Raw genomic sequence first — 27,656 nt, 5'->3', positions numbered from 1 at the left:
CTGATTGTTTTTCATGGATTTCATTAAAGAGGCCCTGTAAGACTCAATTTGATGTAATCAGCACAAAATCATCCACAGAAAGGAAAATCTCAAGAACCCCACCACTGATCTACAGGTAATTCTACTTCTTTTTGGAGCCACTTTGTGAAAACCCTGGGCAAACATATATGTTTCTCTATGTTATGCTTGATTTATGATAATATGTGACAAAGGAAATTCATTGTTACTTTTAAAAGTTTATGAACACTTTTCTTCAGCATTTCATATGTTATGTATTTTCCTGAACTTCTTAATAATATACATATATCCTAGATAATTTAACAATAATTAAACCCCCATATGTTAAGAGAATGGGCCCAACATATTGAGAGTTTATTTGACAAAAGTTTTGTCAGCATATTAGATTGTGAAGAAGTCTACTGCAATCAATGCCAAGTCTTTCATATTTCTTAGACCTGCTTCCTCTAATGTAACATTAATAACAAATTTCTGGACCTACAGACTATTTTATTTTATTTTTACTTTTTTATTTCCTTTTTTCTTTTTCTTTTTTTTTTAAATTTAGAATATTTTCCATTGTTACATGATTCATGATTTCCCCTCCTTCTCTCCCCCTTCCTGGAGCTGACAAGCAGTTCCACTGAGTTATACATGTATCATTGTTCAAAGCCTATTTCCATGTTATTCATATTTGCAGTAGAGTGACCTTTTAACATAAAAACCCTAATCATATCCATATTGAGCTACATGAGCAATCATGTTTTTCTTCTGCATTTTTGCTCCCACAGTTCTTTCTTTGGATATGGATAACTTTCTTTCTCATTACTTCCTCTGGATTGTCCTGGGTCATTGCATTGCTGCTAGTATAGAAGCCATTACATTCAATTTTACCACAGTGTATCAGTCTCTGTGTATAATGTTCTCCTGGATCTGCTCCTTTCACTCTGCATCAATTCCTGGAGATCTTTCCAGGTCACATGGAATTCCTTCAATTCTTTATTCCTTTCAGTACAATAATATTCTATCATCATCATATTACCACAATTTGTTTAGCCATTCCCCAATCGAGGGACACCCTCTCATTTTCCAATTTTTTGCCATCACAAAGAGCATGGCTATAAATATTTTTGTACAAGTCTTTTTGCTTATTATCTCTTTGGGGGTACAAACCCAACAGTGATATGGCTAGGTCAAAGGTTAGGTATTCTTTTAAAGCCCTTTGCACATAGTTCCAAACTGCCCTCCAGAATGGTTAGACCATTCACAACTCCACCAGCAATGTATTAGTATCCCAATTTCTACAGACTATTTTAAACATGGGTATTTGAGACTCCAACATCATCTTCTGGAGCAATCAGTATTTTCTATTGGTTATGTTGTAGCTATCTTACATTTCTTTTGAAAAAAAGTTTAAAAATAACTATTGTTACATTTCATTAAAAACTCAACATTCTTTTAGGAACAAAAAGCAACTATAAATTTCAAGTAATAAATATACATATATATGTGTGTGTGTGTGTGTATCAGAAGTCTCTAAGGAGACAAACTCACAATCCTATGCTTTTAGGTCACATTGATATAAAGTAGGAGACAATGAATATCCTCAATATGTCTTTGAAGTATAATAAGTAGCAAGTTTAACAGTGAGGGGGAAGAGTTGATACATACCGCTGCACAAATTGTATGTTTTAAGAGCTGAAACATCATTCTATCCATATGAGAAAACCAAGCTCTCTGGATCACTTGAGCAGCCTGGGTTTTTTCAATGCTATAGGAAAAAAAATGAGCATAAAAGTAAAGCAAACATTATTATTTCCCAAATACTTAAGAAATTCAAAGTTTGAATTCCTACTATTTTTCCTCTCAGTGTTATACAGTGACTTTTTGGATTTTGGCATTTCCAGAATTAAGCAAAGAAGAGAAATGAAATGCCAGATACTTCCATGAACTCTTCCCTCATTGCCCTTCCTACATCCTCAAAATACACTATTTAGCACCATTATGAAAATGCATTATCAATAAATCAGAGTAATTGGATGACCTTTACAAAAAATTTGTCTTCCAAAGCTCCAAAGATTCCTAAAATGACATAGGTTATTAATTACTAAGCCAACAGTATTTCTAACTAGTTCAAGTGCTTTGAAGATTAAAGTTACAGTAATTCTAAAGTTTTCTCATTTTTGGCTATATCTATGATTTTATTGGCATATAGAACTATTCAGTGTGCAACTTCTTCAACTAATGCAGATCAGTACCTTCCTTTGTAATTGATCATCATAAAGAATTTCCTGAATCAGAGAGGTTAAGTGATTTGCCCAAAGTCATATAGCCAGTGTGTTGTGTGTGTGTCAGAAGCAGGACTTAAACAAGATATTCCTGATACCAAGGACAATTCTTTATCCAGATGCCAATGTCAAACATGAAGGGTAGCCAAATCAGATGAAAGTTATTGAGAAATGTTTAACAAAATACATAAAAATGTAATACATTATAGATAATGTTAATATGTGGTTTTCTAAGCTATATCACCAGCAGGAATGCTTACGTATAGTTTGATGTTCTCATTTCTAATTGAGTTTTACTCCACTGCTATACAACATAATTCCAAGTGGTAGATGCCAAATTATCCGTTTTAAAAGCTTTACAAAAAATTATAACACACCCTGGGTAAAGAAGAATCCTCCCCCTCTTTCCAGATTTTCTTTCCTGATCTATGCTTATGCTTGGGTAAAGCAGAAAATTGACCTTAAAGGTTAGTCAGTAGTCTCTTAATTAGCTGATGTTATTCCTAAGTAAAGAGGTATGAACAAGAGCAATTTTGTTCTCTTCTTTAGTCCTTTACTCAGCTATGACTCTAAATGAAGGGATGTGGTAAAGGTTGCACTTCTGTATCCTTCCTCCTCCTCCACCCTCATAACCATCGTTAAAGTCAAAGAATACATAAATAGAGGTTAGTAACCTTTCATAGCTCTCCTGAAAATTTTCTTGCATGCTCAGAAGCCCAACAGATGCCATCAGCCAAATCCAAAGAGTGCAATAAAGGATTTGTGAGGTCACACTGTCAAACATAAGTGTTCCATGTTATGATTAGAACTTGGAGGCCAGTTAAGTTCTTGACACTTCTCCATGTTCTAAAATCTATTTACTGAGGCTTCACTACCTTAATAATAGTATGACACTCTAGTATACTTCCCAACTTACTAATTCACATATTCCTCTTATCCTGTTTAATCATCTTTTCCCTCTTCATTACCCCTTTCTGGAACCCTCATCACCACTGAGATCAATCTTACTTCTCTTTAGGCTCATTCTACCATATTCTAAGGAACCCCTGATCTTCTCTAGATAAGCTGTCCCATATTCTTGCATTTTTAACTAATCATTTCTCTTCTCTCCTAGATTTAACTGAATCTTGGCATTCCTCCTAGTACTGCTATATTCCTTCTAATCCTCCCCAATGAAAGGCATTCTTTTTCATAATTTGCAAGGCAACATGAAATCCTGGAAAGGGTTGCTAGCCACACACACACACACACACACACACACACACACACACACACACAAATGAATGGTCAGGAAAGAAAGTAGTCAAGGGGAGACTGCCATTGACCCCTAGGATAAATTTTGCTCCTTGTGTCTTCCTTATCCCACCTCTTCCACTTAAATACAAAGAAGAACAAAGACATTTCAGAGTTAAGAAACTATGGAGCTCCATGCCCTGAGACACCTTCAGAGTTTGCTGGAAGAAGAGACTCTAAATGGATCCTGATTAGGTATAATTTAGCCATCTGAAATTAAATGGGAAGCTATAAGGAATGTCTAACCCTAAGCAGAATAAAGTCTCCGAGACAGATATTGTTTTTGGTGACAAGGAAATACAGGTGAAAAGAGTGTAAGCTAACTGGCTATCATCTGATAGAAGTGGCTACAACTGTATGCTCCAAATTGTTTGGCCTCTGACACCTATATTCTTCAGAGGGCTTGAAGAAAAGAGAGGCTTCTTTATGGGAGAAAAGTTGAACAAGTCTTCCCTAGTCTGATGTTTTGGTGAGTGTTACCAACAACAGCAACAATAATTGGGTGTGTTAGTGCTTATGGCTCTTCTTGTTAAAGTTATTTGCAGAAAAACCTGTGGGATGTAAGCAAAATTAAAAAGCAACTGACTCTGATTGCTGAAGATCTTAGCTTTGGCCAGGAAGAAGCAGAAATTAGCTCCATAGTCAGGCCCAAGGGAGACAGGCTTGGCAGTAACCAGCAGTGACAATGGATTAGTAGAACAATGTCAGGAAGTAGTCTCTCAAGGCTAGAAGAGTTGATGCCCATCAGAGACTATTCACCTGGCAGAGACTATATGCCACAAAAAACCAGTGAAGAGCAGAATGATGATATCACCAGGAGACACAACCAACTCTGTAGTTGAGTAGTGATAAGTCCATCTATGTATGTACTTGACCATCAGGGTTCCTTATTTGTGTGCTGTGGCCACATGTATTTTCTATGTATGTGCCCTTCCATCAGGTTGTGGGGAAATTCTTTTTTTAAAAAAAACCTTTACTCTCTATATTAGAATGGTTGCCAAGTATTGTTTCCAAGGCAGAAGAGCAGTAAGAGGTAGGTAATCAGTGCTAAGTGACTTGCCCAGGATCACACAGTCAGAATGTGTCTGAGGCCAGATTTGAACCTAAGATCTTGGGTCTCCAGACCTGACTCTCAATCCACTGAGCCACCTAGCTGCCCTGGGAAATTCTTTATTGTTACTTTACTTACTGTGTTATTCCATTAAATTTCTTTGTGGTGAACTGTGATTCACCACTCTAATCCATTTTTCATTCAGGTGCCTAAATGATTTCTCTAAAGCATAGTTTTAACTGTCACTACACACACACACACACACACACACACACACACACACACACACACACACACATATACACCCCTCCACCAACATTCTCCACAGGCCTCCCCCCGCCCCCAATCTGGTTCCTTCTTTTAATCCACACTTCTGTATAATCCTGGAGAAAGTAAAGAAATTATATTTCAAAATCATCTACCAAAAAAATGTACTACATAATAGTAGTTCTCTAAGTGTGGTCCTGAACATCCCATGGTAGGCCCATAGTGTCAAAATTATTTTCATATTAATATTAAAATAAAATTTGTCTTTTAAAATATTCTTCCTATCTACTTAACTTGGATTTCAACCAAAATAACATATAGTAGCAGATTGGAGGAAAAACAGATCCTGCTGTCTTCTATTAATCCAGACATTAAAGAGATTTATAAAAATATTTAAAGTAATGCCACTCTTGCTAAATATTTTTTGTTTCAAAAAAGTTATTTTTCATTAAAATGCCATTCATGCTAATATATAATGGGCTTATTACTATTTTAAATAAATTAATAAATATTTAAAACATTTAAGGTGTCTAATTTAGCAAATGTTCATAGATATAACTCATGTGAATAAAAACTCTTTGAGGTCCTCAATAATTTGTAAGAGAGGGGGGCAGCTGGGTATCTCAGTGGATTGAGAGTCAGGCCTAGAGACAGGAGGTCCTGGGTTCAAAGCTGGCCTCAGACACTTCCCAGCTGTGTGATCCTGGGCAAGTCGCTTGACCCCATTGCCCACCTTACCACTCTTCCTCCTATGAGCCAATACACAGAAGTTAAGGGTTTAAAAAATAATTTATAAGAGAATAAAGTGCCTGAGGCCAAAAAGTTTGGGAGCTATACAACCTTAGGTGGGTTCTCACTGTGCTCCAAAATCTTTTAGTTAAACATCTAATGATCCTTATCTCACCACACCAACCATTCCAAATCACTTAAATATCCAAACCTGCTCTTGTACCCCTGACTCAGGTGAAGCTTAGAGTAAGCTGAGGTTAGTAAGGAATGCTAAGGAAAATAGTTTGGACACTCAAAGTACCACCTTAACTGTAGGCTCACCTTTATCTTTGAGCCTTTCCCCTCCTTATCCTATTTATAATATTTATCTCAGGTTGATCATTGAAATTAGGTCACCCTATATAATTCCTATTCCCTTTCCCTCAGCAGATGACCTTATCTACTTTACTGAGAAAACTGAAGCTTTCTATTGAGAAAAGGCCCTCAACTTGGCTGTAGTGCTTTAAAAAAACGTAAAATTTTACTTTCTGTCTTAGTAACAATTCTAAGACAGAAAGGCAAAGGCTGGATAAACAGGGTTATCATCTTCACTCAATGCTTAGCTTTAAGCATCAAAGCCACTTCTTGGTTCAAACTCTTCTTTATTTTCCAACTAATGCTCTCAAATAACTCAAATTACGTTGAATGTATTATATGTGAATATGTTGTATTCCTCCCCACCTTCTACACACAGTAGAATGGTGGAAAGTAAATCCCGTAAGGGCAGGAACTGTCATATTTCCATCTATAGGTGGCATGGAGCATAGCTAGGCATCCTTACCATAATACTTTGGACATAGTAGAAATTTAATAAATATTCATTTGGATTGAATTTAAATGAAAATCTTCATGGAGAAGGCAGAATTTGATTTGGATCTTGAAGGACGGGTGTGATTTTATTAGGCAGAGATAGCAGGGAAGGGCATTCTGGATATAGGTTTGGAATAAAAGCACAAAAAATGCTGTGACAATAATAGCAATATTGTGGAATGTCAATATAATGATCCAAGACAATTCTGAGGGATTTATGACAGGAAATGCTAGCCACCTCCAGAGAAAGAACTATTGGAGTAAGAATGCAGATCAAAGCATGACACTTTTCACTTTAGTTTATTTGAGTTTTTGGCTTTATATGATTGTTCTTGTACAAAAATGAACAATATGGAAATGTTTTGTATGATAATACATGTATAACCCAGATCAAATTGCCTGCCAACTCTGGGAAGGGTGAAGGAAAGGAAGGAGGGAGACGATTTGGAACTTCAGAAAACAAATGGAAATTTGTTATTACACATAATTGATAAAATAAAAATGCTATGTGAGGATGTTTAAGATATTCTCTTTTCTGTTCTAAATTATCGTAAAATTATAAATTTATTTGCTAAGCAATAGAAACAAACATTTAAACATACAAATAGGGAAAAAACTAATTGCACGTGGAACCATAAAGTTCTATTACTTGAGGTTTTTTTTAATGTCTCTTGATTTTAACAAGATAATAATAAGATGTCCTGTTTGTCCTCTTTATCCATCCTCCCTTCAGAATTCTTTTCCTTCAATGTATTTTTTGTACATTGTTACTATTATAACTAATGTATATTTCTGTATTTTATTGTTACTAGAAAGCAATGTATATTTTTGCTATTATATTGTAACAATATATTGTTATTATATGTTGTATTGTTTATTTTGTACAATGCAGTATAGTAATATTTTTGCTATTGTAATAGTAATATATATTTCTGTATGTTATTGTTATTATGTGAACAATGTGAGGGGCAAAGGCATGGACTCTTTGGAAGAAGAATCAATAAGATTAGAAGTAATTAATTAGGTGTGGTCTGTAAGAGAAAATGAAGAATCGAAGTGATTTTTATGCATGGGAAAATGGGTAAATAGGCATACTATTGACAGAAATAGAGAATTCAGAGATGGATGATTTGCCTGAGACAACAATTTACATTTTGGAAATGATGAGTTTGAGGTACTGATAGGATACCCAGGATGCAGATGTCTTCTAGGCATTTGGAGACACAGTTCTGAACCTAAGGAGAGAAGTGAAAGCTAAAAATATAGATAGGGAATGAGCATAGAATTGATGATTGAAGCTAAATAGGGATGAAACAGCTAAGGAGCAAAGAGACAATGAAGGAAGGCCAAGGGTAAAAATTCTTGGGAACAAAATGATAGAGTTGAGAAGAAAAGAGGATATAATAAATATTTCTAGATGGTTCAGTTTTGTTCTCCTTTGATTTTGTTTCAATATTTTTTATTGTATCATTGAATTTTTGAGCTCCATATCCTCTATTTTTCATTTTCAGATGTGGACCAATGCTTTAAAATTAAATTTTTGTTCTTTTTTAGAATTTAAATTTCACTTATCTTTTCCTTCTTTTTTTAAGGCCTTCCAATCATTTAAAAGGTTCTTGTTGCCAATCTGATCTCTTTTAGATGTGTCTAATTGCAGCTTTTGCGAAATTATGCTCCTTTTCTGGAGTTTTCTACTAATGTTTTTATTCCATAGTATTTGATCATGGTATTAACAGATTTTCTGCTAGATTTTCTGTGAGATTTCTCTTCCTTCTCTCTTCTTAAGCTGTTGTTTTTAGAACATTATTTGGTGTGTTCTAACAAGAGGTCACTGAGAGCTTGGCTGCTATTAGCAACATGCACTTCAGAGGATATGCAAATATTCTATGACTATTTTCCTGTTCTCTTACTGTAGGCAGGAAAGGCTTTTTGACTAGCTTCTGATGCAGAACTAAGAAGGCTCATAAAAGATCCCAATGACTCAACCTTATTCTCCTCCCAGCTTGGCTGCACTGGAATGGCCAGCCTGTAGTGCCCAGAAGCTGTTAGTAGTCAGTTCTCCACTTCTAACAGTCCTGAAGGTTGTGAGGAGAAAATGGTCTTATACATGACCTCCCACCCAGACATCTTGTTAGAAGTCTCCCTAGAAGACACTAAATGAGGCAAAGAAAGAATAATTAGAAAGATAGAATAAGAGCTAGGAAAACATGGCATCATGTGGAATGGTCAGAGAAGATGAACATATTTTGCAGGACTCCCATCTCCTTTGTCTTTCTGAATACAGTCTAAGATCACATTAGTTTTTTGGCTACTGGATCAAACTTTATACAATTCTTGGTTTGAAGTGTAGTAGCATTTTCAGTTTGTTTTTTCTCCAAATATATTGCTACCTAGCTTTTATTTGTAAAGATGACTTTGGGAACTCAATGTTAGACTTTTAGTAAGATGAAATGTAACAGAAATAAATATTAACCTTGAGTCTATTTTCTTATCTGTAAAATAAGGTGGTTAGATTCATAGCCTTAAGGTCTCTTCCAGTTATAAATCCATGATCCTATGATTCCTATTCATAAATATAAGTATATATGTATATATAGCATATATGTACATGTGTGTGCATATATAATATATAGAGAGTATAAGTAATTTAGACCAACATTCTAGTCAGTAGAGATCTTCTTGGATCTTGAGCCACTCTTCTTTCAATGTCACTTAATCTTCCCAGATTTAGGTCATTCAACTCAACTCAGTTTTAACAACCATTTATCATGTAGTTCAAACATTGCCACTTTAATGACCACTGAGACAACCTAAGACCCTGAGCCCAAGTCTTATGCTTGTAAGAAGATGAAGCAAAATGTGAACCCAGGTTTTTCTGACTCCAAGTCTAGTGCTCAATGTGTACACCATGCAGTCTCTAACATAACAGGAACAAAAATAAGAAGTACAAATTAATTTGAAGAGGGAGCACACATTAATAACTTATAAGGCATGGATATTACCTAAAGTGAGCTTTGAAGGCTCACAACAAATGTTCTGAGGAGGCAGTATCATCCAGGCAAGTGGAATAACTAGAGTTGAGAAACAAAATGCCAAGTTCTGGGAATAACCAGCAGTCCAAGTTAGGCTAAAATTTATATTACAGAAGGCCTTAAATGCTAGGCTACATTGTAACTTAAAAAAAAACCCTTACCTTCCATCTTAGAATGAATACTAAATTCCAATTTCAAGGTAGAAGAGTGGTAAGGGCTAGGCAATTGGAGTTAAGTGATTGCCCAGGATCACATAGTTAATTAATGTCTGAGGCCAAATTTGAGCCTAGGTCCTTCTGACTCCAGGCTTGTTACTTTATCCGCTGTGCTACTTAGCTGCCCTTGCATTGCAACCTAAGGCAAGATTGAACCATTAGAGATTTTTGAGTATGACATAGACTTCTGTCATTATTTTGGAATTGGGGGAATTTTTTGGGGGAAATTATTTTGGAAGCTTTAGAGAGGATAAATTAGAGGAAAGTCTGACTGGAAGCAGAGAGACCATTTAGAAAATTATTATGAAAATCTAGGTGAAAGGTAATGAGGGCCTGGTTTAAGACCCTAAAAAATTACTAACATATTTATTATAATTATAGCATACTAGAGAGCAGTGAGGGTGAAACTTTTAGAGCTGAAATGCCAGGCCCCCACCCCTGACACTAAGTGTCATGCCTGCCCCTTCCCCAGAGACCCATATGCCATGCCCTCCCCCTCCCCCCATTACCCTACCCAAGTGAGGGAGAAAGCACTCCCATTGGGCTGCTAGGCAGAGGGGTCGGTGAAGTGAGGAACGTCCCTCAGCAAGTGTAGAGGGGGAAGAGGAGTGGCCTAAGCATTCTTTCTCCTCCAGCTGTCACCTGTAAGTTGCCCACCTTACCCACTGTGTACTCCCACTGGACTGCTGGGCAAGAGGGGCAGGTGATATGAAAAAATGTCGTCAGGTATGGTGGAGAAGGTGAAGGAAGCAGCTCTACCCAAGTCCCTCTGCCTTTCTAGTAATAAAAAGGGGGGTGGAATGGGAAGGGTGGCCACATGCCCACAGAGAATGCACCCATGCCATAGGTTCACCATCACTGCTATAGAGCATGGGAAATTCAGAGCATGAACAAACTTTGGCACTTTTTTTTTTTTTTTGCACAAGTTGATGACCACCTAAACCTGTGCAGGTTAATTTTTATTTTCAACTCCAAGTTCTTTCCTTCCCCATGCCCTCTTCCCTATAGATTAAGGCAAGAAATATGATATTCATTACATATATGAAATCAGGCAAAATACATTTCCATATTAGCCATGTTCCAAAAGAAAAAAAATGCTTCAGTCTGTACTCTTGGATCTTTAGTTCTCTATTTTGAGGTGGATAGCACTTTATCTTGAGTACTTTGGAGTTCTGGTGGATCATTGTACTATTCAGAGTTAAGTCTTTCACAGCAGGCTATATTTAAAATATTATGTTACTGCATAGATTATTCTCTTGGTTCTGTTCAATTTACTTTTAATCAGTTCGTCCCGATCTTCTCAGATTTTTTTTTCAAACCATCCTCTTTCATCATTTTTTACAGCACAATATAGTCATTCCATAAGTTTCCAAGTCTTTGAAAGCACTGCTACAAATATTTTTCTACATATGGGTCTTTTTCCTCTTTCTTTGATTTCCTTGGAGTACAAGTAGAGGTATTTCTGGGTCAAGGGCTACGTACAGTTTTATAGCTCTGTAGGCATAGCTTCAAATTGCTCTCCAGAATGGTCAAATTATTTCACAGCTCCACCAAGAGTGCATTTTTTTTTTCATATTCCCACCAACATTTGTCATTTTCCTTTTCTGCTATCTTAGCTGATCTGATACATGTGTGGTGGTACCTCAGAGTTGTTTTAAATGGAATTTTTCTAATTATTAGTGACAGAACACTTTTTTTTCATATAACCACTGATAGCTTTGATTTCTTCTGAAAACTATTCATATCCTTTGACCATTTAACAATTGAGGAATGGCTCCCTCTTTTATAAATCTGGCTTAGTTCTCTGTATATTTGAGAAATAAGACCACTATCAGAGAAACTTACTGCTTTTCTTCTAATTTTCTGCATTCATTTTATTTGTGCAAAACATTTTTAATTTTATGTAACCAAAATTATTCATTTTACATCACACAAATCTACTGTTTGGTAATGAGCTCTTCCCTTATCCATAGATCTGACAGGTATTTCATTTCTTCTTTGTTCTCCTAATTTGTTTATGATACCACCCTAAATTATGCACCTATTTTGAATTTATTTTAGTATATGGTATGTTTTGTTGTTCTGTGTATAGTTTCTGCCAAACTACTTTTCAGTTTACCCAGCAGTTTTTGTAAATAGTAAGTTTTTGCTCCAAAAGCTAGGATCTTTGGGTTCACCAAACACTAGGCTACTGTGGTCATTTGCTTTTTCTATATTGTGTCTGTAATTTATTCTATTGATCAACTACTTTATGTCTTATCTAGTACCAAATTGTTTTAATGATTGTTGGTTGGTAACAGTTTGAGACCTGGTACTATTAGTCCTCCTTCCTTTCCTTTTTTAAAATTGATTCCCTTGATATTCTAGACTTTTCATTCCTTCAGATGAACTGTTATTTTTTCCTAGCTCTCCAAAGTGGTACATGGATATGAAATTGCATAAGTAATTTAGGTAATATTATCATTTTTATTATGTGGCTCTGCATTTTGTTGTTGTTCATTTGTTCTGACATGTCTGACTCATTATGATTCCATTTGAGGTTTCCTTGGAAAAGATATTGGAATGGTTTGCCATTTCCTTCTGTAGCTCATTTTATAGGTAAAGAAACTAAGACAAACAATTTAAGTAACGTGTCCAGGGTCACAAAGCTAGTAAGTTCCAAATTTGAACTCAGAAAGATAAATCTTCCTGACTTCAGGCCTGGCACTCTATCTACTGTACCACCTAACAGCTCTATGAGGCCCTGCTTGTTATTGAGCAATTAATATTTCAACAATTATTTAGATGTCTTTGTGTGAAGGGACTTTGTAATTGCTCCATCCTACTATCTTTATTTGTACCTTCCCCATATGACTGGACTGGAGAAAATACCATTGTAAAAGTCCATAAACAACTTGCACAAACCTTTTTCCATGTCAAAAAGCGGAGACTTCCAGGTTAAGATGGTGGCAGAGTAGAGGCAGGGCGACTTTTCTCTCCTTACCAACAGATATAGAGTACATCCAAAGGACAAGAAAACAAAATCCAGATGAAAGAGGAGACCCCACAATAGGGCACAGTATCGAAGGTACGTGGGATTTGGGCACTTCCACGCTATAAGTGGGGGAAAGCTCCCATCAAAACGTGAGCAGATCAACCTTCCCCCACCCCACCCACAGTACCAGAGTCAGAGGCTGCGCTTCAGAGTTAGAGGGAGCGGGGGCACAAAATCCTAGCTGGCACTACTTAGGAGCTTGCCCCTGAGAGCAGCAAGACTTGAGATCCCAGGTGGCTGGAAAACTCAGACCTTGGACATGGGAGTGGGGCTGAGAGAGGCAGCAGCAGCACCCAGCATGCTCAGACTCAGGGGAAAATCTCAGGTGGAGGAGCAAGTGTGGGCCAAGTTCTGGGCTCTAGGCTGGCTAGGACCATGGGGGCTCGACCCTGAAAACAGCTAGACCAGAGACCTCAGGAGGGTCCCCAGAGAAACCAAGAGACTCACAAAGTAGCCTCAGGCAAAAAAATGCTCCCTAACTCCATACAAAGAGAATCAGATTGCCTTACTCAGCCTTCTGGCAGATAAAACACAATGATGCTAATTAAGGCCAATCAAGAAATAAACAAGAAGACCAAGAAAAAAGCTCAAACACTTCATAAATTCTGCACAGAAAAAAACCCAGAAAACAGAGGAGGACAAACAATTAAAGACATCCAAACCTTCCCCCCCCCCAAAATGAAAATGGGTCACAAGATCTTGAAGAGTTCAAATCTGAGATAATAAGAAAGATGGAAGAGATCTGGCAAGAAAATAACAGTTTAAAAGGCAGAATTTCGCAACTGGAAAGTGAGGCTCAGAAATCAAATGAATTGATAAGCAAACTGAAGACCAGAAATGACCAGTTGGAAGCCTTGAAGAACCAGAAAGACCAGATTGAAAAGGAAAACCAGTCTCTAAAGGCGAGAATTGGACAATTAGAAGCCATGGCAAAAAGCATAGATCCTTATGGATGCTGGGTTTGTCACCAGATGCATCAAGGTCACATTTTGCCTAACTTGCCTTTTGTGCCTTTTTGCTTTTGTTAATTGTCACATACATGATGATGATGGATGGACTCCATCAAATTGCTTATAACCTTTGGAGAATTTAATGACCTAAAAATTTAAATTGATTTTAAGGGGTCTTCATAAGTGATTTTCAGATATCTAGTAGCACCAATACCTCTGACTGATCATTTACCTGCCTTTGAGTTGTTTGTAACAATAGGTAAGGATCCATTTAGTAGTTGAAGTGAAGTGCAATAGCACTGTTGTATTCCCCACCTCCACATTTATAAAAAATGTAATGGATGAGACATATAAAGACATGCCTTATACTACTGTTACAGTCTCTTCCAGGAGGTAGGAAGGTTTTCCTAGGCAGTGTGGTACCTCTGGATGGCTCCCAAAAGGGAGCATTTCCCCAAGAAGCCTACTGGCTTCTGGATGGTTATCTTCAGCTTACTCTACCCTTCCACCAGAATGATCTAGATTCTTGGTGACATTTTAGACCCAAAAGGTTTTCATCAGTGGTATTGAGGTTTGTTTTTTTTCTGGGCTCCTCTGCCACATTTTGGAGTGATGGCATTAACAGACTTTGTTAAAAATTTATCAGCTAAGGTTGAAAGATTTGCTAGATTTGGAGAACTTGTGACAAGTATTCATGAGCTTCAGTGGCTATGGAGATTTATGTGAATCCTAATGATAGTGGGTTTCTTTGCTTTTGTCATTTAAATGTATTCTTATGATTTTGGTACTTCTTGAATGTGCATTTGCTGCTATACTACTGTTTTTTATAAAGCTGCTACTTGGTGAAAATCATTTGCACTCACACTGTGGATCATGGCCAAGTTAAAAAGGAAATGGATCTCTGGGGGCAGCTGGGTAGCTCAGTGGATTGAGAGCCAGGCCTAGAGACAGGAGGTCCTAGGTTCAAATCCGGCCTCAGCCACTTCCCAGCTGTGTGACCCTGGGCAAGTCACTTGACCCCCATTGCCTACCCTTACCAATCTTCCACCTATAAGTCAATACACAGAAGTTAAGGGTTCAAAATTAAAAAAAAAAAAAAAAAAAGGAAATGGATCTCATTTTTGGGCGAGAAACCTTTGTATTCTGCCTCCCCTTGGCAAAGAGTGTGTCACTGATTGTGAACTATATATTTTTGAATCTTTTTTAAAAAAATTATTGTTTTTTCTTGTATGTGCAATAGGATACTTGAATTTTCTTTCCTCTCTCATTTTTGCACTTAAAGCACGTTACCAGTATTAATGTTTTTTTTATTTTGTACTAAGTTTACAATATACATTTGTTCTAATGTTAATGCATACCCAAAAGTTTTAGGCTATGGAAACCTGCCATTGATTGATAGATGTTATGGGACTATGATTAATGATTGTGTTTGATTCCAGGAGAAGGGATTACAAAAGAGTCACTGCACAATGCCAAGGAAGCACAAAGTAATCTGCATAGTGCCTAGGAGCACAAGGTCAAGAAGACCAACCAATCCCAGTGGGATTGATGAAAACTGCACCAAGACAGAGGACTTGTTTGAGGTTCGAGGTTGCAGTTGTTTGACATGTCAGATGCAGGTCTTCCCAGTGCCACATTCAGACAAGTACCGAAGTCTGGCTACTATCCTCAATCCCCTCTCCCTGAGTGTGAAGGTAAAATCAGACCTGGGAAACACACTTCCCTTTTACACAAAAATCTAATTCTTTTTTTGTCTCTTATAGTATGGCAACTTCCTGTAGTCTTGGCTGCCAGTGGGTAAGTGCAATATTACTGCATTTGTCCTACGGACTTGGGGTCAGAAATTATTTTAATTGAATGCCGATTTAAGAACCTGTTATGGATTTATTCTTGTTTATTCAGAAATTTTATATACATAGATTTTGATTTTTTCCCCAAAATTTAATTTTTCTCTTTTGTTTTTTTATTTGTTTTTTGTTTTTCTTTTGATAATTGAGTCATACACCACATAACTCAAACCATGTATCCTGAGCTGATCCAGGTGTTGGTCAACACCTTCCTCAGGGAGGATTGTATAATTTTCACAAAATCCAAGATTTAAAATTTTGTTTGAGAAAATTTTCAGGAAAAGAAGCTTGCTAACTTCTTGAATCCAGAAAATGAACTGTTTGGGAAAAGATGCTTGCAGAAACCTACACTGCCTGAAGAAGATCCAAAATGAACTTTGGGGTGCAATTGATTGAACTGAAAAGGGGTTGAACACAGTTATTTTGAATGTACATTCTTATGCCAAAGGGGACTGCCCCCAAATTGGCTTTTTGTCAATGTGCCTAGCAAACATTGGTTTTGCTTTCTTTCTTCTATTTGCTTCTTATCTCTAACTATTGTAGTTTCCTTTTAGGAGGTACAATATTGCATGCACCTGTAATTAGAAGATTTTTAGGGGTACAAGATAATTATGTCAAATGATCTATCTGTTGGGGAGACTAGTCTCCCAAAGGATCACAGGGGGATTGTGAAGATGGGATTAACTCTCCCCTGCCCACTTTTAGATTTAATCACCAGAAGATTATACATCCCCACATTTCCTTAAGTGAGGGGAGGTCCACAACCCATGTGCTAAACTGGGCGACAACTCAGAAATGACTGACTGCCCCTTAGGCAGTCCTAAGAAAATTCTAAAACTGCAATTAGTCCACATAAAGTGGAAGGAAGGCACAGGAAGTGATGCAAAGAAGGGTCTTTAAAAATAGTTGCAAATTTCTATGACCAGCTCTTTCTCCTTCGAACTTGGCCCTGGAGGAGCTCCAGCTTGGGACCGCAGAGTGTTTCTGGTAAGACTGCTCTTGGATCTTCTCTTTGGACTACCACAAGGGTGAGTGAAAAGGCTGACTCCTTTCCTGGCCCCTAGAGGGACTAGCTTCCGGAGAGGCCCCCTATTTTGGAGAAGGCGTCAAGGATGGAACCCTTCCTAATTTACCCTTAGGCCTTCCAGCTAGGGCTTCTGGAGCCCTGCCAGAGTAAAGCCAGGGCCTGATCAAATAGTCTAGCTCAGTGGTTCCCAAACTTACTTAGCGCTCCCCTCACATACTATCACCATCCCCTCACAGTTATTCCCTGCCCCCAAATGCACCTGTGGCCATCATCACCTCCCCTGGATCGCTGCAGCACCCACCAGGGGGCAGTGGCGCACACTTTGGGAATCACTGGTCTAGCTCATTAAGCTAGATTTCTTACTCTGCCCTCTTTCTCATTTCTCTACTTTCACTCTTTCCCTCTATTTTATAAATAAACTCTCTAAAAGTCATTTTGACTTGAGATATGTTAATTTTGGCAACTACGTTCTTGTATATTTAGTACAACCTTAATTTTTAACCCTTACATATTAATCTGTAGTTCTTGTGTGCATCTCAGTAAGTAGATTCCCAAGTATTTTATACTATCTGCACTTATTTTAAGTGGAATTTCTCTATCTCTTCCTGTTAGTTTTTAAAAATTTTTTGGTGATATATGGAAACGTTGATCATTTTTTTAGGTTTATTTTATATCCTGAAACTTTTATAAAATTGTTTTGACTAGTTTTTATAACAGACTCTCTAAGTTCCTATATACCATTATAACATCTGCAAAACTAATAGTTTTATTTTCTTGTGGTTTATGCATATTCCTTCAATTTTTTCTTGCCTTATTGTTATAGCTAGCATTTCTAGCATAACACTGAATTGCAATGGTAATAATGGGCATTCTTGCTTCACTTATCTTTTGGGAAGATTTCTAGTTTATCTCAATTATGGATAAGACTGGCTCTTGGTTTTAGATAAATGCTACTTATCATTTTAAGAAAGCTTCATCTATTCCCACACTTTCTAGTATTTTTAATAAGAATGGATATCGTATTTTGTCAAAAGCCTTTTCTGCATTTATTGAAATGATCACATGACAAAATTTTTTTTCCTTAATATCATCAGTTATGCTCCTGGTTTTTCCTAAAACTAAGCTAGCTCTATATTCTTGTTTTATGTCCAGCCTGGTTATAGAGAATAGCTTTTATTATATATTGCTATAATTTCCTTTGCTGGTATTATAATTTTTTTTGTATCAATATTCATTCAAGGAAATTCATCTATAGTTTTCTTTTTCTGTTCTGACCCTCTCTTAGTTTAGGTATCTAGACTATATTTCTGTCTTAGAAGGAATTTTGTAGGATTGACTTTTAAATTCATTTAGTCCTGTTTTTTTTTTCTTTAGGGAGTTTAGTTATGGCTTAATTTCTTTTTCTAAGATAGAGTTAACTCTGTCTCCTATTCTGTTAATTTGGGCAGTTTATATTCTTATAAGTAGTCATCTATTTGATTAAGATTGCTGGTTTGTTAGTCTATATCAGTGGTTCCCAAACTTTTGTGGCCTACTGTCCCCTTTCCAGAAAAAATATTATTTAGCGCCCCCTGTCACATACTATCACTGCCCCCTTACAATTATTCACCGCGCCCAAATGCACCTGTGGCTATCACCGCTCACCTGGATCGCTACAGCACCCACCAGGGGGCGGTAGTGCACACTTTGGTAATCACTGGTCTATATAGAGTTGAATAAAATAGATCCCCCAAATTGATTTTATCTCATCTTCATTGGTGATGAATTCATCTTATTAATTTTTTATGCTAGTAATTTGTTTTTTTAATAAGATCAGCTAATAGTTTGTTATTAGTCTTTTTCATAAAACCAACTTCATAGTTTTATTAACTCAGTGGCTTTTTAAATTTCAGTTTTGTTAAATCTCTCATTTGATTTTCAGGATTTCTATTTTCGAGGTGGTTTTAATTTGTTGGTTTCCTGGGTTTTTTAATTCTATGCCCAATTCTTCTCTTTTGCTAATGAAAATGTTTACACATATAAAATTTCTCTTCAGTATTGTTTTGGTTACATTCCAGAAATTTTTGTGTGTTATTTCACTGCCATATTTATCTTTAATGAAATTTTTGTTTCTATGATTTATTTTTTGTTCTACTTATTCATTAGGATCAGATTTTTAAATTCCAAGTGATTTTTAATCCATGCTTCCAAGACCATTTATTGTATGCAATTTTTATTACACTTTTGTCAGAAAAGGGTATATGTAATTTTCTGCTTTTCTCCATTTGCTTGGTTTCAACTTTTTCCCCTCTAGCATCTTCATTTAGTTTTAAAGCATTCCAAACTTCTTTTTAATTCTTTGTGTTATCTCTTCCAGGAATTCCAGTTGAATTTGTTCCCAAGTTGTTACTTTTATTTGAGGCTTTGCTTGTAGAAGTTTTGTAGTTATTCTCCTCTTCTGGGTTTGTATCTTAAGTTTCCTTATCACCATAAGGGCTTTCTATGGTGAGATTCTTTTTTGTTTGTTTGCTTGCTTGCTTATTTATTCTTCTAGCCTACTTTCTGACTTCAGACTTTCTGGTAGGGCTGTGCTCTATGTACTTTGGGAGGTAAGGTTTGCACTAGTCTTGTTGCTGCTTTCTGGGGTTGGGATGGGTAGGTGGAGGGAAAGGATATTGATTGTTATGATATTCTAAGATCTCAGGGAGAGCTCAAGCCTGGAGGCCTGCAAACTTTCAGTATTTTTTTTTCCCTTTCAGTCTTCTAAAAGTGGTCTCATTCAGGGCAAAGTCTGATCATTGGCCCCCTTGTCCAAGCTCTGCAAGTTTCTTACCTAGGATTGTATCTGAGGAATATTCAACTGCTACTAGACTCAGCCCCTACTCACCAAGTTGAAAGCTGTGGTCCAGAGTGACAGAACTGCAAGCTTCCCTCTGGTTTGTCATTCCTTGGAAGCTTCACACTGGGCTGGAAGCTAGAAATGAGACTCCACTCTACTCCTGGGATCTAAATCAGACTGCTTATAAACTTGCTTGCTTATTCACTTCCTCTTTATTCAGGATGCTGCCTAGGACCTGCAACTGTTCTTCCCTCTTAAAGACAGGCCTCTTCCTCAGTCTGTCCTGTATCTGTGACTCAGGGCTGAGTAGTAGATGACAAAAATTGTCCATCAACTGGCCCCTTTTCCCGCATCCTGTACAATGTGCCCTCTATTATCTATGAATTCCTCTCATCTTAGGACAGAGCCTCTCCCTGATTTATCTGTATCTCCCTGTCCTCCACATGATGTGCACCTGATCAGAAACCATGCTTGATGTTCACATACCTCTCAGTCTGTCTCCCTATGCCAGCTTGGCCTGGAGAAAATGACTTACTATGCCTTTGTCTTGGATTTCTCCATCAGGATTTGGTTTAGTTCATTTCTAGATATGTTTGGAGAATTTGGGGAAGAAAGGACTTGTACTTCTTCCTGCTTTTCTGCCATTTTGGCTCCATATCTCAAACTTTCTGTTATTGTTGAGGATCCTACCACTCTCCAAGTGACCCAGGACTACATTTTTGGTGTCATTTATGACCCCATGTATCAAAGGAATGGCTCCTCACTCTTATCCCAAATAAATAATCCGTTGCCTTATTTAATAATTTCTAATCTTCATAATACTCCTTCTTTCTACTCACATAGCCACCTCCCTCATTCAGGTTCTCATTATCTCTTGTCCAGTCTATTGGAAAACCCATCTAATTGATCTCCCCAACTAAAGTTTTCCCTCACTCCGATACACCCCCTACTCAACCACCAAAGTGTTTTTTTTTTAAACTCTTATCTTCCATCTTAGAATTCATATTAAGTATCCTTTGGCAGGAAAGTTGTAAGGGATAGGCAGTTGAGGTTAAGTGACTTGCCCTAGGGTCACCCAGCTAGGAAATGGCTGATACTATATTTGAACCCTGGTCTTCCAAGCTCCAGGGCTGATTGTTTATTCACTGAGCCATCTAGATAACCCTTAAAGTAGTTTTCTTAAAGCAATTTTGACTGTAACACTCCACTACTAAGTAAACTCCCCTTATTCTCTATTATTTCCAGAATCAAATACAAAATCCTCTGTTATCATTTAGGACTATTCCTCCCTTTTATGATCCAGATATAATGGCCATTTGCTATTCCTTCACATATTACTCCATCACCATCTCAGTGCCATTTGCTATTCCTTCACATATTACTCCATCACCATCTCAGTGCCTTTGTACAGGTTGTCTCCATACTTGGGATGCTCTTTCTCCTCAATGTCTTTAGTTTCCCTGGATTCCTTCTGAGACCTTCACAGATTACATCCCTTCCCACAACTTGTTCCAGTTACTTCCTTCCCCTCTGAGATTACCTTTAATCTATATAAATCTTGTATATACTCATTTATATGCTCTTTCTCTGATTTGGGTTTCTTGAGGGTAAGGACTAATATAATATTCTTTATATCCTTGGTTCTTGCCACAGCCATAATGTGTCACTATTAGACTATTTGTTATTGATATATGTCCCAGTAACAGACTGAGAGTTTCCACATGAATAAGAAGTGTCAAATTCATCTTTTTTACCTCTCCTAGAGTGTTGTCCTATCTATAGAAGGTATCAGATAAATATGTGAATCAAATTGCATAATATACTGTATATAAGAAAAATGCAGAGTATAGTTATTTTGAGTTCAATGGATATGGACAGAAATTAATTTTAAAGCAAATGTATGATCCATAATCAATATATCCTAAAACTGCTTTGTGTCATCCGGACTAATGACAAAAAGAAATTGGCAGAAATATGACAATTGAGTGCTTACGCTTTAAGGTCATGTAGTGGTATCACATCAGGCAAATTTACTGCCTGAAAGTCAGTTAAGTTCTTCTTCTTGTTTCTACTCAGCTCCTCTGAATTTAAAGATGACATTTTTCACTGTGAATAAATCTGAAAGGAAAGAAAATTAACATAATTTCCATATTTTTACATTGTTTGAACTCTAGTTGATTTAGTAACTTATGTGAAATATTGATTATAATGCTAATTTCAAAACACCTTAAAAAGCAATCAAATATTTTAGGATGCTATTAAGTTTATAGAATTCCACATAATAGAAAATAACTGTGTTATTTTTTTCTTTAAACCCTTACCTTCTGTCTTGGAGCCAATACACAGTAGGCAATACAAGGCAGAAGAGTGGTGAGGGCTAGGCAATGGGGGTTAAGTGACTTGCCCAGGGTCACACAGCTGTGAAGTGTCTGAGGCCAGATTTGAACCTAGGACCTCTGTCTCTAGGCCTGGCTCTCAATCCACTGAGCCACCTAGCTGCCCTCTAACTGTGTTATTAATGAGGCTATTGGATTAGAAACTAGAAGGTCTGGATTCTATGTTTCAGGTTGCTTTTTTTTTTTTTTTTTTTTTTTAAATAATTCTTTCTGTTTTAAAGTGGATACTATCAATTCCTGTCTCTAAGCCTGGCTCTCACCCAGCTGAGACTACTACCCCCCACCCCCGGGTTACTTTTTAACTAGCTGTGTGACAAGTCATTTACTCTATGTGTTCTTTAGGATCTTTATCTGTAAAATGAAGGGCTTGGATGAATGAACTTTAAGATCATTACTCTGCCATTTTATTACATGTAACTTTGGCCAAATCAAGTCAGTTCACTTGTGTGGGTCTTAGTTAACTCATCTGTAAAACTAAGAGGCTAGACTAGATGATCTCCAAGATCTTTCCTAGCTCTATGATTTCTCTTCCTTCCACGATAGCAGCTAGTTCTCCTCTGAAGTCAAAGAACAAATCTAACTCCTCTTTGGAAAGACCTGCTGTGCTGACAGTGCTCCCCTCCCCCATGTCACTTGACCTCTCTCAATCTCAGTTTCCTTATTTGTAAAATGGAGATAAAAAACAGCACAGACCTTTTAGGCATGTGAGGACCAATGGAGATTAAATCTGTAATGATAAAACTAATAATTGCCAACATTTATATAGTGCTTGCTGTGTGCTTAACAATTATCTTCTCATTGGATCATCACAAAGGGCTATTATCTCCATTTTACAAAGAGGTAACTGGAGCAGAGAGGTGAAGTGACTTGCCCCAGGAGTGTCAGAGGCTGGATCTGAACTTAGGTGTTCTCGCCTCTTCCATGTGGCAGTTCCTCAGCCCCTCGATTTTGAAGGATGTTTCCTGCTCCCCTCTGGACTTTACCTTTCACTCCCTGGTTGGGCTAAGGGGCGTCTAACGTGTTTCTCTCCGTGGGTCCTCGACGCCAATCACTACCGTAACCGGGGGGCCCTTGGGGGCGGTCTATTTCGGTTTTTTTTTTCTTTTTTTCTTTTCTTTCCAAAGTCCGATCCTCGGATCTGGAGACTCATGGGCAGCGTAGAGATGGATGAAGGCAAACGAGGTTGGGCCTGGGCAGAGGGAGGGCAAAGGACTCGGAGGTGGGAGATAACGGGCTGGGAGTTTTTATTTCATAATGAAAACCAGTCCAAAGGCACCATCACATAAAGGATCGCTGGTGGTCACTGACGACGAAGGGAAAAAACAAAAGTGGCGGCGCTCAAGGTGTCAGCCCGACAAGCAGCTTCCTCCACGTGCGCCTGTCAGCCTACGCATCTAGACCTTGTATCGGGGCCGAGGGGCACAAAAGTTGGACGCCCCGGTGTTCCGGCAGCCCCTTACGTCCCCCAAACCTCCGCAGCCCTTGCAGCCGGACTGCCAGCAGCCTCGGCCCACAGCGCGTGTGAGCGCTTTCCCCGCTGCCTAGCAATCACGGAGACTCCTCCCCCACTCTCCTCCCCCTAGGTGCTCATGGCAACTTACACACTGAGAGTGTGCAAGGCTAGACTATTAATAAAGTTTGTAGTACGGATCGCCGGCAGCATTCTGTGTACGGTCGCTTTCCTAGCAAGCAAGACTTGGCCCGGCCGCCGTAGTAGTCCTCTCAATTGTGGGTGGAGTTAAACCGAGGTGACTCCGGAGCTGGATCCGCCGCTGCTGCCAGCAACATGTTCAAGGTGAGCAGTGCTGGGGCCCAGCTGCAGCTGTCGCTCCCTCCGCCCCCTGCCCCAGCCACCGGCTCTCCGAGTTTGCTTGCTGCTCCCACGCCAGACTTCCCCCAGGGGCAGTACTAATGTGGTGCTGGCTGCACCCGGGCACAGCAGCTCAGTTCTGGTCAGCGGAGTGCGGGAAGCCCTTAGCTCCCCTCCCCCCACCCCCGCGCGCATCACGCGTGAGCGCGACGCTCCGGGAACCCCTCGTAGGAGGTCCTCGAATAATAGCCACGTGTCTCTTTATCGCTTCGGGAGGAAAAAGGGGGCAAGCCTTTGCACCTGTTATTTCATTTGAACCTCGAGACTACCCTATGAGGTAGGGGGCTATTATTAGCCTCCCAATAACCTGCTCTGGACCTGCAGCCGCCACCCTCACCTTCCCCCCCTCCCCCCCTTGTGTCCAACGCTCCATCTCCTGTTTCTCCGCCTCTGCACTGGCCGTGCCCCCTGTCTGCGATGCCGTTCCTGCTCACCGAAACCCTTAGAAACTCTGATTTCTTTTTAAGAAACTGAAAAAGTGTCATCTTTTCTAGACTTCCCACTCTCAGCCGCTAGAGAATATACCCCCAAGAGGGTACCTACCTTCTAGCTGTCACAGGGCCTGGAGCCTGGAATTTGAAATATGTGAGTTCCAATCCAGCCCCCCACACAGTAGCTGTGTGGGTTGTGGGCAAGTCCACTTAACCCTGTTTGTCTCAGTTTCCTCATCAGCAAAATGAGCAATTGTAAACCTCTCCATAATCTTTGCCAAGAAAACCCAGAATGGGATTGCTTAAGTGTCAGTGTAGACCAAACAACACCATATACTAGGTACAATATGCCATAGGGGTATAGAGGCCCTTCATGTAATCAGTCAAGTCCTGATTAAACCATATGTGCCAGATACTGAGCTTTTGAGTGAGGATGGAGATAAAAGTGAAAGCTCAAGAAGCCTACATTCTATTGGGGATATTATGTAAATATATTTATAATTTATATATATATGGGTACGATTTGAGGAAAATATGTCAAGTTAGGTTTGGGGCATATTAAGTTTAAAATGCCTACCAGATATAGAGATAGCTGAGTTTAAAACCTTAAATTAACCTATAAGCCTAAGTAAAATGGATTTTTACTACCTACCTCATGAAAGTTGCGAAGAAAATTGGACATAAATTTGTAGTTCTATATAAATTTGAATTTTGGTTCATGTTTATAAAAATACTTGAAGAATCCATGTTTTTCCTTCATGAACCCAGGTCACAGTATGTTCTTTAGCCAAAGGAAGACTCACCTAAGGGCCCAATGTCTGTTGCCAGAGCCTCTTAGAACTTTATTTAATCCACTAATGAAAACGTGGACCTCTGGGCCAATCACCATACTTGACATGTTAAGGACTTAACACACTTTGAAAACCCAGAGAACATTTTGACCCCACTAGAGAGCATGGGAAGTTGCCCAGAACAGAGTCCGTTGGCGTGAGATGGTTGGGGCCCTATGCTCCTCTGGGAGTCAATAGGAATAATAATAATAAGAGAGCATGAGATTAGAACTTTAGTGAAAAAAATCAGTCAACAAACATTTGTATGTGCTATGCCTAGGCACTGAGATTACAGAAACAAAAATGAAATAGTCTTTGCCCTCAAAGAGGTCGCATTCTGTCAGGAATAAAAAAATGTTCCTCTGTAAGTAAATACAAAATATATGTAAAGTAATGTCATTGGAAGGAGGGGATACTAGCAGAAAGAGTTGGGGTATTTGAGGAAAGATCTCATGTGAAGCTGAAAGGGAGCTAGGGATTCTAAAGTGAGGAAGGATTGGATGGGATGAAAACTTAGGCAAAGACATGAAACCAGGAGATGGAATGGTATGAACAATAAGACCTTTTTTTATACCATAATAGTAAATGAACTCCATTATTTAGTCAGTATTTTTTGTACAGACATACCTAGACACTTTATGATTTTTCTTCAACTTTTCAGAGCTACCAACATTACTCCTCTTGTACTTTGGGACCATTATTAATAAATAAATAGTATTACTAGAACAAAGAGAAACACTGCTCTGATGTGGACACAACTTATTACAAACGAGAACTCTGGACTAAGACTGATGAGGGAGCTAATGTAAGGATTCAATAATGCTTCTCACAGTGAGAAAGAACTTGATTGGGTAAACTGTGAAACTTTATACCTTTTGGGAAAATAGCTTATTTAGTGAGTAATTAAAATTTTTTAGTTTACTTATTTTTCTGCCCTTATTTTTTTCAACTGCCAATCTCATCTACCTAAATTCAAAGCAAGGTCCTACTGTACCAAGAACAGTCAGTAGGTCATTTCGACTAGACAGGGCACAAAGGAAGTCATGTGTGACACATTTGGAAAAGCAGGCCGGAGTCAGATTGGAAGAGCTCCAATTCCAAATGTAGGAGTTTGTCATTTTTGTCCTACTGGCATAGGGAGGAACTGGAGCTTTTTTATTAGGGGAATAACATCATCAGACCTGGGTTATAGGAAAAGTACTTTGACAATTGTGTGCTGCGTAGATCAGAGAATGAAGACTTGAGGCAGGGACCCCAGGCCCAATGTGCATATCTTCTAAAGAAAAAATGGTCCAGTGACCATAGTGGAAATGGAAAGAATAACAAAACATTCCAAACTGAAAGTTATAAAACTGTGATGTCCAAACTCAGTTGACCCTAATGAATAGACAGAAAGGGCACCTTTCTCTTTTCTTTTTCTTTGCAGGTATACAGGGCTATATATTTGGAACATTGTATAGGTTAACTTTTCTTAGTGTATTTTGTTTTGCTGAACTTTTTTTTTCTTTTATTTCCTATGAGGCACAGTCCTGTTGAGAAATTTAAATAGTGTAAAAAACATTGTCATTAAAAAATTTTTTTTGAGGCCAAGTAACTATAATTTTCTGTCTTGCCGGATGTAGTATTTAGAGGAAATATCAGTTTCTAGATCTTGGTGTTTGTTTCTTTTGGAGAGCTTATGTATCTCCAAAAGTTACTATTCTATTTCTTTGGATAGTTAGTTCAACTCATCTCTGTGTTTCCTTCCAACCAAACAGATTGAAACCTATCCTTGCATTCTCATGTGTAATTTTTATTTATGCCTTTCTGTAACTTTCCCATCGGGGGTAAGAAACTAAATTGAATCTGTCAACCTGTTATATTTCTTTTGCTTCATAACTGGCCCACCTGCTTTTCATGTTAGTCTTCTTTCTTTTCTCCCAGTTAAAAAAAATTCTTTTAAGTTTCTAAAAGTTATTGTGCCAAACTGAATAATGAAAAATTTAGTTAATCACTTTATTAAAAGGCATTGTTAGGTGCCATGTATACAAAAATAAAGCAGGCCCTGTTCTCAAGCACCTTACCTTTGAGATTTGGGTATGGGGGAAAGAGATGATATAAATACAAAGTAATTTCAAGAGAGAGTGTTAACCATTAGGGAGATCACGAGGTGGTAATTGAACTATGCTTTGAAGGATGATAGAATCTTCAAGGTGGAAGTAAGGAGGGACTAATTCCAGATATAGAAACCTGCTTGTACAAAAGGCACAGAGAAAGTAACTTAAGAGAAATTGTTAGCAGTCCAGTTTTACTGGAATGTAGAATAGATAATGGGGAATAATAGGTGATAATTCTAGAAAGGTTAGGTAGGAATCCAGTTTTGAAGGACCTTAAATTCTGACTGTTGCTTGATGATCCTCACTGCAAGGGAAAGTCCTAAGAGGGGAGGAGGGGTGAGTTTTTGAAAAATGATAGGGTTGAAAGAAAAAGAAATATCTATGACCAAACAATAAGAAAAGTTCAGAATGGGACATAAAAATTAAATGAACAATTTTGTTACTAACATTTTAAACATATTTTGCTCTTTAAAACAAACTATATCACTAGTTCATGGATTCCTGTAGAGTTGTACTTTTTTGTTTTATGTATATTTGAATATTGATTATTAAATTCCATCTCAAATGTTCACAGGAGCTATTTGTGCCCAACCTATGGTAGAGCCTTCTGAGCTCATATTGGTCTGATCAGCCACA

At 38.0% G+C, this 27,656-nt stretch overlaps 2 protein-coding genes across 2 annotated transcripts in view; one reads left to right on the top strand and one right to left on the bottom strand.

Moving 5' to 3' along the window:
• C3HXorf58 (chromosome 3 CXorf58 homolog) overlaps nucleotides 1-23,295 on the bottom strand; it is a 48,384-nt gene extending 25,089 nt beyond the window's left edge. Inside the window, exons 1-3 of the mRNA XM_044666821.1 lie at nucleotides 22,777-23,295; nucleotides 21,391-21,515; nucleotides 1,669-1,768 (exon numbers count right to left, since the gene is read on the bottom strand). Of these exons, the coding sequence (XP_044522756.1) occupies nucleotides 1,669-1,768; nucleotides 21,391-21,497 (207 nt within the window). The 5' untranslated portion in view covers nucleotides 21,498-21,515; nucleotides 22,777-23,295. The remainder of the gene's footprint in view (nucleotides 1-1,668; nucleotides 1,769-21,390; nucleotides 21,516-22,776) is intronic.
• A 236-nt stretch (nucleotides 23,296-23,531) lies between these two features.
• APOO (apolipoprotein O) overlaps nucleotides 23,532-27,656 on the top strand; it is a 96,379-nt gene continuing 92,254 nt past the window's right edge. Inside the window, exon 1 of the mRNA XM_044670147.1 lies at nucleotides 23,532-23,588. Coding sequence (XP_044526082.1) covers nucleotides 23,580-23,588 — 9 coding nt within the window. The 5' untranslated portion in view covers nucleotides 23,532-23,579. The remainder of the gene's footprint in view (nucleotides 23,589-27,656) is intronic.

Source organism: Gracilinanus agilis, chromosome 3 (assembly GCF_016433145.1).
Source record: "Gracilinanus agilis isolate LMUSP501 chromosome 3, AgileGrace, whole genome shotgun sequence".
Taxonomy (NCBI): Eukaryota; Metazoa; Chordata; class Mammalia; order Didelphimorphia; family Didelphidae; genus Gracilinanus; species Gracilinanus agilis.
This window is presented reverse-complemented; position numbering and strand designations above follow the sequence as displayed.